General features: G+C 39.0%; 2 protein-coding genes across 2 annotated transcripts in view; both read left to right on the forward strand.

Annotated features, from left to right (window-relative positions):
* The first annotated feature begins 2,334 nt into the window (after window positions 1–2,334).
* Window positions 2,335–11,290, forward strand: LOC102289568 (ETS translocation variant 3-like protein). The gene is made up of 6 exons (XM_042219060.1): window positions 2,335–2,447; window positions 2,917–2,974; window positions 6,119–6,350; window positions 6,807–6,948; window positions 7,772–7,862; window positions 10,024–11,290. Exons 1-6 carry the CDS (start codon window positions 2,445–2,447, stop codon window positions 10,302–10,304), a joined length of 807 nt encoding a protein of 268 aa, XP_042074994.1. The 5' UTR covers window positions 2,335–2,444; the 3' UTR covers window positions 10,305–11,290.
* A 1,293-nt stretch (window positions 11,291–12,583) lies between these two features.
* lig1 (ligase I, DNA, ATP-dependent) overlaps window positions 12,584–15,575 on the forward strand; it is a 63,095-nt gene continuing 60,103 nt past the window's right edge. The window contains exons 1-2 of the mRNA XM_005918070.3: window positions 12,584–12,790; window positions 13,352–13,414. Coding sequence (XP_005918132.1) covers window positions 12,774–12,790; window positions 13,352–13,414 — 80 coding nt within the window. The 5' untranslated portion in view covers window positions 12,584–12,773. The remainder of the gene's footprint in view (window positions 12,791–13,351; window positions 13,415–15,575) is intronic.

Consider the following 15,575-nt stretch of genomic DNA (forward strand, 5'->3'; position numbering starts at 1 on the left):
TGTCATTTTTTTTTGTACAGATTTGCGGGTTTACCCTTAGGCTTACCTATGAGCAGATCTACACTGCTTTCAACTGTTTCCAGTTATAGCTTCATAGCTATAATTCATATTTAACAAACACACGTGAAAACAGAACTGATATTTCAAGATTTGCCGATCTGTCAAAATGTTCTCCTTAATGATGCGTAAACACAAGCACGGAAGAAACTAAAAGGAAGGTTTCAGTTATAAAAAGCATGTAATTTTCCTTTTTGAAGTTAAAAGAAAGGGAACAAAAATGGAATTAATATTAAAAATAAGACAAAATGACTTATCATCTGTACCTTACATCTTTGCTTTAAAGGTTTTGCGACTTTCAAGCACAGTGTTTCACTTGCTTGGTAAAAAAAAAAAAAAGTTTTGTTCTGTAAAATTATTTGAATTCTTCCAATTATAAAAGTTATTTGAAATGGATGTATTGTTATTAAAAAAATTGAAGTAAAAAAACTGATTAGAATCATCCAAGTATTTAGAATTTACGGTAATACATCTTCTAAACCATTTTAAGTCGTTTTATTTATTTGTCTAGTGTTGCATGCTGTAGGAATGCCCCCTCACCTTCACAGAAGTGCGATAAGTGCTCGAGGCCTGTGGGACCAATAGCAGGACATTAGCTTGAGCAAAATGTGTCACCGCTACCTCCACCTCTACACCGGCCTCCTGTGCCTGTGCGGCAGAGTATTGAACAGCCTGTTGACCTTGGCCAAAGTCACTCCTGTCAAGTGAAAAGCGGCTCTCGTTGACTAAAGTGTGGCTCCGGTATTGAGTTCATCACCTATTTGATTCAGCGAGGAAAAAAAACCTTCTGTCACCTTCAGTCTGCTCAATCATATCTCTCTCCTCAGCTCACTTTAATATGCTCCAGTCATGACACAGAAGAAAAGTACCTTCACCTATTTCCTAACACCTTATTTTCTCGTGCTTTTTAGTTCCGACCCACTCTCACATATAATCATCTAAACACTGTGAGAAGCTGTTGACCTCGACTCATCTGTGCTTACAAGACGCAAGTCATATAAGGCGTAAACCATAAGTAAACCATATAAGGGTGACAAAAAAGACTATGCAAAAAGTGATGTTTTAAAATTACAAATTTTATATAAAGCTCTTAAAATGAAAACTTTGCAATAATATATATATATATATATGTATAAAGTTTAGCTAAATAACACATTGTGGTCCATATATGACTTCCCTTGGAGATTTGAATGATTTCTTTTTGTGGAATTTAAAGGTGCACTTAACGGCTCTGGCAAATTATAACAATCATTTGCCCCTATTTGTTTTTACACAAATTAACATGTTAATATAGTTAAAAAAATAACTGTTAGATGATGATCTATCAGCAGCTAATCAAAGTTGCATTTCTAACTCATTAATGAGTGATGGTTTCATGTTTTGGGAGGGTTTTCTTCATTCACCATCAGTGTAATCAACATCTTTTTGTCATGCCCCAGTCTTCCTAATTCTGGGGCTGGGGGAAGGAGGGAGTAATGTTGTAGGAGGGAAGGGGGAGGTGGGAGTGTGTGTCTGTGTGCGGTTAGGGGGTGAGATGAGATAGAGGGTTTAAGATTCGGTCCATCCATCCTTCAGTCCTCCCAGACTGGAAGTGGGCCGGCAGACAAACTGATCATTGTTACTCATCTTAACGAAGAGTTTTCCACTTTGGCTCCAATCAAGGTAACAGGACCAATTGCATTATGATTACACTTGCACGGGAGCTTCTGAATTAGGCTGCTCTTTGTAAACAAAATTATTTTTTAACGATTAGTTAAATTTTGACCTTAAATTCACCTACTTAAAAAAAAAAAACCCTGTGAAAATGTTGTGCTTCTCTGAAATAATGATTTCAACTAGTTACCATTAGATTTATGGTGGAGTTAGAGTTGCATTTTTAGGCACTTGGTGCTCTTATGGAGTAAAAAATTGTAGTTAACCACCAAAACAACCAATAAAAAGGGGGGAAATTAAAATATGAGAGCCAAAGTCTGCATAAAATTGCACAGAAAGCTAAACTAAATTAACTCTAATTCATCTGCAGTCCTCTTTTGATCCCATGTTTTAGTTTGTTTTTCAATCTTGAAGCGGAACAACTTGGAGCTTGTTTTTGTCTAATCATCGGCCTTAACAAGTGAAACGACTTTGGCTCGTCTCCCGCGGTTTCCTGATAATGTCCCTGTGACCCTGCAGTGATCATGTGTGAGAGCAGTGCTGCATGGGAGAAGGAAATAAAATAAGAGCTGAAGGCAGACATCGTTTTTTTTTTTTTTTTTTGTTGCTCCAAGATAAGAGGATATTACAGCCGATGGAAGAGGGCTTATAGCAGAGGAGGCATCATTCAGTTGGGGGAAGAGGGTTATGTGAAGTACTTCTTGAAGAGATGAGTTTTCAGCCTTGCAGGGAAGATGGTGGGTGTCCCTGCTGCTGTGAATCGCCTGGGAAGGTCATTGTGTCTGTGGGCGAGTGATGTGTGTGTGTGTTTATAGGATGAAATTATAGAAAAATATAGAGTATTAAACAATGTCTGCAGGTAAAAATGGTGCTTTCACACATTTAAGCCACTGTAAAACCAGCTATTGAGTCAAATGCAATTCCAGGCACATTATAAACTGTCAGGGCATACATACACATTATATTCATTTACTTATATTGATCTAATATACAATTGGGAGATTGGCTTTGCCATTGATTTAATTTGTGGGTGATGGTGAAAGAATAAGTTGCTGCAATCAGCTGCATTTGTGCTTTGTTGTGATGGCTAATTTCACACCAGATGAGAGGTAATTAATATTTTTTATAAGATATTTTCTTCTCGTTTCTCACCCATCAGTCCAGTGAAGACACTGACGAGTTTTATCTGTTTGTATTTTGTAACAGATGCAGTGCAGCTGCAGCTCCTCAGTCGGTCACCTTTCCTCACCTTATTGGAGCAGAAGTAAGACCGTGTGTGTCGGTGTGCGTTCATCTCAGTTATTTACATATGTGTGGGTAGACATTTGTGTGGGATAGCGTTCATATTTATGTAAGAGTTATTATGTATTCATTCGGTGCAGATCTTATTCGGATGCGTGATAAAAATAGATAAAACTGCGAGAAACAAAGGAATGATATGTCATCATGTCAGCGCCAGCAAGTCGTGCAGTCTTGATGCCGTCTTGACCAATCAGCAACTGATACAAGCTGCTCCATTTTGACCTTCGATATTAATATTTAGTCTGTACTTAAGTTAAAACTGAAGCTATAATGTCCATGAGGTATGGCATACCAGCGTGAACATCTGTCAGTTTTATTTCCACCATCAGTTTACTTACTCGGGGATCTTTTAGGACATTATTCTAGTTAAGCAGAGAAGCTGATTTTGATACCAGTAAACATTCTTTTCAAGGAAGATTAAGAACAAGACAGTGGAGCCAAGAGGGAGTCTGACTAGTTAACTAGAAGTAAATAAAGTGAAGAACATACTAGCCTACTCACAAGAGGACAGAAAGATGGTCTGTGACCTCATCTCCAGTCATGGGCAAATCCTCTCCCTCATTACCAGACTCTGCTTCCACTACAGAAAGCTTTTCAATAGTATTGAGGAGATCCTCAAAATATTCTTTCCTCTGCCTGACTACCTCCTGCTGTATACAGTGTAAACAGGAAACTGTTTCCTCCTCCTGAGTCACCTGACAGTTTCCCAGAATTGCATCAAGGCTGACTGAAAGTCTTTCTCCATGGTTTCACCAAAATCTTCCCACATGCAAGTTTTTGGCTACTGCCAGAGCTGCACTGGTTGGTCAGTACCTGTCAAGTTCCTCCTGAGTCCCAAAGGCTAATCATGCTCAGTAGGACTTCTTCTTCAGCTTGACGGCTCTCTCTTCATCTCCAATGTCCAACATCTGGTTCTGGGATTACTTCCTAGCCAAGCACTTTGAGGCCACAACTCCATACAGCCACCTCAACAATGGAGGTGCAGAACATGATCCATTTGGACTTTATGTCCTCAGAGTCCCTCAGATTGCTACTGAACATCTATTAACCTTCTGGTGTACCTGAACCTATATGTATAGGTTCAGTAAGCCTGTTCAGCATTCTCCCCCACTATTTGATTCAACTCACTGCAAGCTGGGGTTCAGTTCACAACTCTGCTGTTCTTCACCCAAGTGTCCAAAACCTGAAACCACAGATCTAAAATTATGATTGGCCTACAGTCCTCATGCCACCTGCAAAGAACACCCTTAACCTCAGCCATGATGCTTATTATAGACAAGCTGAGGTTAAGCGAAGAAGTCCAACAATCCTCAAGATGCAGGTGCTGAACTGATAACTAAGCATACCCAACACTGCTCGCTGCCTCTCAACAGGAGCAACTCTAGAGTAGTATGGAGTCCAGCCCCTCTACAGGTTCCAAAGCCCAGGCTGTGCATTGAGGCAAGACCGACTATATCTAGCTGGCATTTCTTGGCCTCAAGCGCTAGCTCCATCCCCACCAGAGAGGTGACGCATCAGAGCTGTTATTTTAGAGTTTATTTGCTCAGTTAAATTAAAATATGTTACAACTTAATCATCTAGTAATCCATTTTCTAACTCCCCCCCAAAAAAACTTGGTCTTAACTTTTAACACTTCAGTTTTTACCAGCTTATAAACTATATTACATATTATCAGTTACGAATATATTTGGTAAATGGGACATTTTTATCAGCCAACAAGTTAGACATAGCAATTCATGCATCCTTCCACTTTCTTAACTGCTTATCAAGTTCAGGGTCATGGAGCCTTTCCCAGCTGCCAGAGGATGATAGGCAGTTTACACCATGGACAGGCTGCCAGTCTATCACAGGGCTAACACAGACAGACACGCAACCATCTATGCTTTAATGTATTCACGTCACCTTATTAATTTTGTTGAAGTTTACAGTCGTGTCTCAAATAGCAAAGCTTCAGACAGATCCAAGGACAATCTATTTCCTTGTGGAAGAATTTATAGATAACCAGCTTGCAGTAAGAAACCTCTGTAACAGATGAGCATATTTCTGAACCCAAAATAATGAGCTGAGCTTGAATAAGCTTGAAATTATTTTCTCATAGTCGCAGAGTTATTAGTTTGTGCTCACAGAACAACAAAGCTTCACGACCACCAAAACAAATGATGAGAAATATTCATTGTTTGTGTCTGTGTGTTTTTTTATGACACGTCTGGATGAAACAGAGATTCAGTTAAACTCCTCTACGACCAAAATCCCATTTGCAAAAATCCGTACAATCAGTGTGGAATAAAGAAAAAGAAACCAAAGCCTATTGGAGTCACGATCTGATATGGTGATGATAAGATGTTATATTAGGAGCTTCTTTTCATGATGTGCAGCAATTTTTGTTTCAGAAAAAAACAACAACAACTTCCACACAGCAAACTTCAATATGTTTGTTTAACTCTGACAGAGAGGTGATTTATGGCAAATTGCCACACTCACTGAATCTAACTGGATATAGTCCACTTACCAGTAATATGTTATTATGATAGTGTATTTGGCATTAAACTTGCAGTCTTTGTAATGGCCAACAGGGGGCGACGTGTGTGGTTGAAAAAATACATTCATTGTATTCAGTCGGTAGAGAAACAAAAAATAAAAACCTTTTTTTAACTTGATTTATAAAAACACATTCCTGGTGGGTTTATGGTCTCAAATGCTGGTTAAAGTTTTATTTAATAAAATCGGATGTCAGTTTATTTTTTTCCAATTATGATCCCATATGGAGGAATTAGGCAAGAAACCTGAGCGTGATTTAAGAGTATGCATGCCCGCGGTGATCGCGTCCATGTCTTAGTTCAGAAAAACATCTGACTTCTAAAAAATAAAATCATAATGGTCAATTAAATGCTCAGCTCGTCCCATCATTTATATACAGTTTACAGCTCATGTTTGCTTACTTCTCACCTAACTTTAACCAATAATGCAAGATATTAACCCAGCAAATCAAAGTGTGATTTGTGGCTTCCTGAGAAAAATGAATGTACAACCTTAATGGGGACTCAAACACACACCACTGAATTTTAGATTGCTGACTTTCTTTATTGTTTCCTAATTGCTTCTCCAGCAGTGCTGTTTCCTGACTGGGCCTACAAACCCACGTGGTCGCCCGGCTCCCGACAGATCCAGCTTTGGCACTTCCTCCTCGAGCTACTGGGCCGAGGCGAGGGCGGGGCCATCGGCTGGGGAGGGGAGTGGGGCGAGTTTGTCATTAGGGACCCTGAGATGTTGGCCAGGCTGTGGGGCGAGAGGAAGGGCAAACCGCACATGAACTACGACAAGCTCAGCCGGGCCCTCAGGTGGGTAAATTAGCATCAACATATTCTGAAAACTTAAGACTTAAAATGAATTTAAGACAAGTAATGTTATAATATACATATTTTCTCATTTAATTTGATTTTGACTTTCCTGAAATGTATTTAAGTTTATTTGAATTTTCCCTGTAATAAAGAAAAAAAGACTGAAATAAAAAAAGTTATACAAACAGACTATAAATATATATATATATTTATAAATTTATATATATATTTAACTGTGAATATGAGTAATCCTTTCTCTCCGTGCAGCTTCCTCCTCAGGCTCCTCGCCAACACATGTTGTCAAATTAAATTTTCAAATCTAAAATGCCCACAGATGCAAATCATGCCACCTGGAAAGCAACAAAGAAATCTAAAGTGCCCTACAGGAACAGCAAAGCATACCTTAGACACACACTTCAGAGTGTAGTCTTGACAGAGAAAACATTTTACTTCCAGATACTACTACAACAAACGCATCCTGCACAAGACCAAAGGGAAACGATTCACCTACAAGTTCAACTTCAGTAAACTCATCCTCGTCAACTATCCGGGATACCCACCGCCAGCACCACCAGCACCACCAGCACCGAGCCATCAGGTCATTCATCACGTCTTCACTTCATCTTAAAGGACTTTGTTGTGTGGAAAACTGGCTTCTGGGTTATTTTACACTTTATATAACACTATAAATACAGTGGAGTGGAATAGAACCTGTCATTTGGCCAGTTTTCCAAAAAATGAGTCCTTTAGGAAGAGTTTCATTCCTCAGCACTTTGAAAGAAAATAATTACCTTATTTGATATGTAAAAAATGAACCAGCTCTAATAGAAACAATTGCCTCAACTTTATCATTTAATATGAGTTTGGCTGACTTGAATAAAAATCATTAGTGAAATTTTATCATTTAATGTAAAACCAAGCAATTGACTGGTCCTCTAAAGTAGAAGGGAGTCAGTGTGTTAAAGTTATATCATGTTCATGGGCAGCGCAAGGGCTTAGGTTACCTGCTAGCCTTTAAAAAAAGCACCAGACCTTGTTTAATTATTTGATACATTTTGTAGGAGTGGGGATTAGTAGGGAGGCGCTTTGTCTGCTGAGGTAGAAAAGCGCTGCATGAGCAGAGTCTATTTAAAAAAAGTCCTGTTTTGGAATTAAACTCTTAATGTCATATATTCTAATTAAGTTTTTCGGATATGTGTGCAAAATATGAGGAACACCATACTTCAATTAACTTGATTAATGTCTTCATCATCTGAAGTCCCTTTTTCCTTTCAGCTCCAGGAGCTTTGATCCTCCGTACATTAAAAATAAATTAATCTTCACCTGGTGTTCTTGATGTTTTGTGCACTCTCTGTCTGTCTGCACTCTTTGCATTTCAACCATCCTTCCATCTCATTCTTCATATACCTCCATCCCTCCAGCTCGTCCAGAGCGGCTCCCTTCTATTCCCTCATCTCGCTGCTGACAGTGGCCTTCCTCTCTGTGGAAGAGCAGGGTCAGTGATGGACAGAGGTAAGGCACGAGGTCTACAGAGTCCAGCTAACACAGATGAAGACATAAAAAGCTGCCTTTCACTGCTCCCTTGCCACAAGGGGTCATTACAGCGGGTAGCTCTGCATGGTTGATATGGCAGAGTTTTTACACCGGATGCCCTTACTAATACAATCCCAAAGGGAATTTGTGTCGCTGGCTGAAATTTAACCAGCAACTTTTCACTCGCAAAGCAAATGTGTCAACCTAATAATATACCACTGGAGGCACCAAGTGATTACAGACACATAATATGAGAAATCTGGCTCTCAAAGAGTCCCAAATTGCAATCTGTGAGAGAATACTTTGAAAAGTCTTTAATCATCTTTTATTTAGACCTTAGTGGTAACCTTGGATCATGGTGTGGGCGTTAAAGAGGCTGTTTTTGAATGGTTTCAATCATATTTAACAGGCAGGCTGGGTGTTTTTTTTTATTTATCTATCATCACCTTCCCTCACAGGTGGGATCCCCCAAGGGTCCATTCCCAGTCCAGTACTTATTTCACTCTCTATGCTGCTGCTAGGATCAATTTTCAAAAAATATGGAACTTAATTTCACAGCTGTGCAGATGATTCCCAAACATATCTGCTCCTTGAAATGTAAACCACAACCCCCTTGAAGGTCTTCTTGGACCTCTTTGATGATATAACACTGTGGATGACACTGAACTTTTTTAACCTGTATGAGCCGAAAATAAAAAGTGGTACTTTTTGGAGCCCCTAACCTTCACGCCTTCCTTAACAGTCATCTTGACCTTTTTAAAACACCCTTTTGCAAAGAAACAAATAAATGTTATCGTGTGAGCTCCTTTCTTTTTCTCCTTCACTGACTTTGAGAAAATAATTTATGGCTTCATTTTGTTTAGTCTTTATTCGTGCATCACCCTGTCTCCAAAACACTGTAGCTTGACTCCTGAAAGGCACACATTTGCTAGGCGAACGTGCAAACTAATGCTCTGTGGAGCTACTAATGAGACGTGTAAAATTCATCAACTCTCTGCTGTCCCAATAACTGTAGCACTTCTCTTATTAACATCAGTACAAAAGCTGTGCACTGGGAGCTTCGTAACATATCATGTGCAGGAAGGCCAGTACTTTTGTCCACATAATGTAATTCAGTTGACTCAGGACTACTTCTACCTCTGGATTAATACACATTTGATGTTCTTGTTCTTATATATTCATAACTATTTTGTAATTATTCTTTCCTCTAGTGCAGGAGAAGGATGGTGTGTTTAATGGTAAAATTGTATGTGATTCAATGAAGTCTAATAAAGGCTTTCGAGACCCAGACACACTCATCAAAAGGATCAGTTGATTGCTACCGTAGGTTTCATGGACTTTACTGAGAATTCTCCACTTGATTGTAATCAAGAAAGCTGTAATTGTAGTTTTAGCTGGACTGACATTACCTTGCCTTTCCACTGTCCTCATATTTACTCACTTTCACATTACACAACTCACTATTCAGTTCCTGTAAACTGCAGATTTTTAAACTCCTTCAGCTGCATTTAGTTCAATTTCCAATGAGACGTCATTTTGATGGCTTGCCTCTTCTGTAATTTAATGTATTTCAAGGTGAAACAGGGTGACGTGATGAAAAATAATGCAAGGAAGGAGTTCGATCCTGACCTTGAAGACTTTTCCTCCAGAGTGAATAAATTCATTCAGCTTGAACACGCATGAAAGAAAGTAAATGCTAAAAAATGCTCTGTACTTTGCACCTTGGAAGTTTTAATACTGCACATTTCCTAGAAGATTGAATTTATGTGGGAAGGATGTTAATTTAATGTTCATTTACATGCCCCCCCCCCCAAAAAAAACCAAAAAAATCCAGAAACTTACGGTTTTACTGTAATATCAGTTTAAAACAAAAATAGCTCATAAATTGACATTTTTAATGAAGATTTAGACTCAAGATTGCTGTTCTTCTTTGTGTTTGATCTATTATAGACTTAAAATATTCACTTTAAACAGTTAGTTTAAATACTTAGAACCAGTTTTAGGTTCCCCCTGAATGGCTTTAAAGCCCGTTCAATGCATCAGAGTAGTGGTATTAATAAATCACTATGTGTTTGAGCTCTGCATGTGTCTCAGGGGTTACTTTTCTGATTGATTTGACTCTCACTCTGATTCCTGACAGCGACTCAGCCTCTGCCTCACCCCTTCCTGCTCCCGTGCTGCCTTCCTGAACCGCTCCCCGTGCCTCGGGCTCTCCACGGCCCTTTCCCCGTCATCTCCACCCCTGCACGGCCAGGAGTCAACCTGAGGGAGCTGGGGGAATTGAGCCTGAACGCTCGCTGGCTGCACAAGAGCCCCGCAGGGTGGGATGTGAACCATTACGTCAGTCGGAGCCTGTATGAGGGAGCGAAGCAGACTCAACTTCGAGATGAGGAGAAGGCAGCAGGGAGACGGTTAGAGTGACAAAGAGAAAACAAGCTACAACAGATGGACTGCTTTCCCTCCTCAAATCTCTCAAACACAAGCTTTTTTGTGTGTTGTTTGAGCTTGTTGTACAATAGTTTATTATTCACTACCTGTGGTTTAAAATGCACAGACTTTGTGGGCTATTTATTTAGTTGGACCATGTTGTCTTCTTCTTCTTCATTTTTTTTTTTTTTTTTGCATAGAAATATTTATGAATCCTGCTTTTCTTCTGTCAGCACTTCACGCCACAGTAGGGGAAATGCACTTGTAAACAATTAACTACATGACACTTGTGTTTGGGTAAATAAAGCAGTGCACTCAGCTTGCATTATTTAGCTGTTTGTCTAGCATTTCACCAGCCCCCTGCTCCAGGCTTCATGAAAATAATACGAGCTCCATAAATGATGCATTCAAACAGGCCCAGGGAAAACCCTCTTGAAACGGGGGCTTTCGTGTAGTCTTTGCAGTGTCATTTCCAGGAGCCGGTGTTGTTGCAGTTACCACCCCGACACAACAGGGGGCAGTAGCGTCCTTGACAACTCATGAATCTTTCACTACACCCCATTTTCCCGGGAGAGCGTCTAAGCGGAGAGATGTAAAACAGCAGAGGTGCCACTCTGATCAGTAAAGATAGTACGCGTTATATTTGAGCTACTATTTATTTTTCCTGATATTAAGTTGTAGATTTTTTAAGGGGGTGTTGTTAATATTGCTCTAAAGCAACATTATGGAGCCTTCAGAGGAATCTACATTTGAAGCATTTTGTCACTTTTTGCTTATATTTTGTTGCATTTAAGTTATGGTGTTGTTTTTCAAGATATATTCATTTGTTTATTATATGTGTTATTTTTTTTTCTTGGAGCATTCACTTGTACTTCTTTATGTTAAAGGATGGGTGTGGTGCTATTACTGATCTGGCCTGCTTGGCATAAAACTGCTGGATGAGATGTTCCCTTTCTAAAGCTCGCAATGACAATAAAAAGAAGCTTAGACACACTCATTTTTGTTCTCTTTTAGCCCTGTAGCCTTTAAAACTCTTCTTAACTGTAATTTTAAGATGCTGTTTTGTCTATTATTTGGCTTTCAGTGGAAAGCATTTGACAAATGGCACATTCTCTGAGTACTGTCTTTGCTTGGCGCGTCTTGTAGTTGGAGATTACGACACACTCGATGGGCTTGTCCAGCGTGAATGAACTCATTTTTTACATATCTCAAATATCACATCACTTTTTGAGCTACACTTCATGTAAAACTCAAAAATGACAAAGAAAATGACTGACAAAAATTGGGGAAAGCTGTTTGACATTCACTTTCCACCACTTTCTCACAGTTTTATGTGTATTTCTTTTACTTGTGGTAGTCCACTTGTAACTTTGTGGTTAATTTGGTGACACATTAACCATCAGGACACTCTGGCCCTTCAATAAAAGCCAAACTTTACTTTTGAATATTGCGGATTGTAATAAGTTGAGAAATATTTTCTGAATATCTGCAGAAATGAGATTAAAAAGGCTGTGCAGATCCCCATACAGAGGGCTCATACTATCTTTAAAGAGGGGTCGACACCCCTGGTTTGGAATGACTGTAGGTTTTCAAACCTTTTTTACCCAAGATCCACCAAAGGTCGAGGCAAAATGTCAAGGCTCATATTCATGTCACTGAAAAAATAGCCTCTATCTCTGCTGGTTCTGCTGTCAGATCAAGCCCCCTTTACTCTGTGTTGCTCCACCAGTTTATATAACTGGCATTCACCTCCTTATCAGACTGACCCTGGTTCCCCCATGCCTTTTTAGCTTGCTTGGCACCATTTTGGCAGTGTAAATTGCAGACTTTAAAAGTGTTTTAGCTTTTCAAAATGTTCTCCTCCTCATTATGAGTCATGGCCTCTGATGTGTACTTGCTGGGAAGACTGAAAAACACCAGGAATTAAATTCAGGTACCATTTAATACAGATTGCATCGGGAAACATGCAGCCATTGCAAGAGAAGTCTGACAAAAAATGTAAAGTACTATTTTTTATATACCTGCATGAACATAGCAAACCATTAGCTTTGTTATATTTTACTCATCTTGTCCATTCCATAGTGAGTTGTATACTATCTTAACAGTAGCGTAGAAGCTTTGACTAAGCACAGTCACATCTTATTAGTAGCAACAGAGTAGTTTTATTCAATACATGTTGTGTAGCTACAGTAAAAATATATTTTTCTTTGGGTAAACCAAGTACGTGAGTGCGCATGCGTACCGAGCGGAAACCGCTCGCTTTGGGCTCCCGTAGCGAGTCATCTTCTCCTCTGACAATCTTTGGCTGAGATACAACTTTTGGCGCCGAATATTCCAAGTTATTATTTTGCCCCTCTGCAGCGCGGGAGTTGGTGTCTTCGTGTGTGTGAATGTTGGAGTTTTGCTGCGATTTAAACGTTTGTTTTAACCGGGTATCAGGTGAAGGAAGAGTTTAAAAACAACATGCAGCGGAGCATCGCGTAAGTGCAAGCCAAAGTTTGCAGTTAGCCTGGTGGAAATTAGCGCTAGCTTGACGATGCTTGTGTCTGTGCACTAGAAGAGTTAGCTGTGTAATGAGTGGTGATCAGGCGGGCGGGCGGGGGGTTATGTGTGACTTACAAGGGGTTACACTAAAAAAACCAAACAAAAACATGTCCGTTTCGGTGTTAATCGGACTACCTGTAAGCTAGCTTTAGCATGTTTTTATCTGCGTCACTTGTTTGGAAAATAGGGTAGTTTTATCTCCAGCACAGACACAGACGATATCATAGCTATATAAGTATAAATGATCTTTAAAGGCAGGTTATTTTCCTGCCTTATAGAGGCTGTCATCAGTGGAGCCACATTGCTCTAACACTAGATAGCAAAGATGGTAATCTGTGATTCAGCAAGTTTCTAATTAACAGGCAAACCTTTTTCTGTATTATTGTAAAAGTGCGGTCTTATTACCGATTTTTATTACACTTTAATGCACTAAATACAGACATGTGTTGGTATAAACATGTATCAAGCCAGTGAATGCTTGTGTGGTCTTTTTACAGATCCTTCTTTCAGCCCAAGAGCAAGGACATTCAGAAGAAAGCTGCAGAGGAGCCTGTGAAAAAGTGAGTTAAGACTTATCTAGAGTCTGCTGCCTGGAATCACTGTTAATTTAGCTTTGACACTGGGATGTTTTAAATCTCTCAGATCAATTGAATTAATCTAGACACAAATTATAGTTTGACTCCACATGTAAGCATGCCTGGTCTGTATATAGTTCAGGCAAAGAGTAGGTGTTACCTTATTTAACTAAAGCCTAAAACCTGGAAACAAAAGAGTTAAAAATCATGATCCTGGTGTCAGCTTTGATGTATATGTATGAAAATCCTGCACCTCTTTGTTTTCTTTAAGCTTTGAACATGCTCGAGCTGCTTCTGTGAGGATAGATCAGTTTAAAACCTCAGGTTTACCTTACATAGTAATTGCTTGGCCCAAAAAGTCCCATCTTATTCAAAGAATGAAGATTCAGACTTTGCATAACGTGATCACGGTGCAGCCAGTTAAAACTTCTGCATTGGCGGCTGCTGCTGTAAAACCTCGACTGTTTAAACATTATACATTTTTGTTAAACCTTCAGAAAACCCCTTTTGTATATCTTTTCTAATTAGACTTTTGTTGAATTAGTTTTACTGTTGTTATTTACACCGGTTTCTCTTTGTTTCTCATCTTAATTCAAGCCACAGCTGAGTGTCTTTGATTTTTAATAGAGGTGCAAATGCACACCTATGTCTGGCATTTGTACTGGGAAAAGGACTGCAGAGCAAAAGTAATAACTGTTAGTGGTTTTTATTAATAGTTATTGTCTCAGATGTCTTGTTTTCATAATAGTTACATAGCCTGAACTTAGAAGAGTTGGCTTTTGTTTTAGTGGAGTTTAATGTACTCATTCGTAACATAGTCACTGCATCAAGGCCAATTTTGAACCCTTAAAACTTTTAATTGGGCTGCAAATTTCCTTATACTTGGACAAACAGGGCTATTTTAGGGAATAAACCACATAATAAAACTGTCATATTATCAGAAGGATGGAGATTTTTACTGCCTATAATACAGTTAAAATACCTGCATTTGTATTCAGGCAGAAGCATAAAGCGAGGTGGCTGATACGGCGCATACTGATACCATTTTCAAACATATTTTTGTGTTGAAAGCCCACCCACGCGTGGCGTATGTGCAGTTATCTTCGCTGCTGAGTGAAACTTTGTGTCCAGTAGTTCCTATCAAAAGATGAAGAGACGAGAACTTCAGTTTCTCATCTCGGAGCTGCTTTGGTGATAAAATGTTCATTATCTCTAGACTCTTTAATCTTTTAAGTACGTCTTAAAACTCACTTTAATTGACTTTCCTTTCTGTAATGATCGCCTCATCATTGCTTTGACCTCTTTTTACGAGTCTTACTTTGATTTTATAGGTTTTCTTTTTTATGACAGATTTTACTGTTGACTTGATCCTGTAAAAATGCCTAATATCGCACCTTGTGGGTCAACATTACCACGTGAATTAACCTTAAAGTGTTCTTTTATGCTTTTCCTTGTTTTCTGTCATTAATATACTGTTAAAATGGTGGCTGTTTATATCAAATACAATTAGAGTTTTGAATAATAAAGTCAGCGTTCATGTAAGTAGTTCCTGTAAACCGGCTCTTTAAGCCTTCTGTTTGTGATGGGCGATCAAGTCTCCTAAATGTGGCCTTTTTAAATATTGCGAGTTTAAAACAGTTTAAAACTTAACAAGTTTAAATGAATTTGTCAATATTATATGAAGAAACAATGGCTTTATGTCCTAAATATCTACAGAGAGAAGATATTTTAGCTCCAGTTGAACAAGGGCTGCACTGTACTTTTATCTAATACTCTGTAAAGGTTTGTGTATTCAGTGTATCTTTAGTAGTCAGGCAGGTTATTAGTGCTTGTTTTTTAGCATAGCAAAAGACCAAGTCTGTTGAGGAAATTAGTGTAGCTTAAAAAAGAAGTATCACAGTTTCACATATCTGTAAACAATACACAAGTTAGCAAAAAATACTGCCCCCTGGTGGTCACAGCTTTAGTTAAACTTTGCAGAAGCTCATTGCAAAGTGTACCTTTAAAAATATATAAATAAATGTAAAAGGAGTGGGAGACCTGAAACAGCTTGTTTCAGACAGATGATGAGCTCCAAGGTCCAGGTGAAGCTAAACAATCGGGGTCGAGTGTAACCAATGACCCAATTGGTGCTATACTGCACCCC

This window comes from Haplochromis burtoni, unplaced genomic scaffold, assembly GCF_018398535.1.
Source record: "Haplochromis burtoni strain Fernald_Lab_line unplaced genomic scaffold, NCSU_Asbu1 Contig_27, whole genome shotgun sequence".
In the NCBI taxonomy this organism is placed as follows: domain Eukaryota; kingdom Metazoa; phylum Chordata; class Actinopteri; order Cichliformes; family Cichlidae; genus Haplochromis; species Haplochromis burtoni.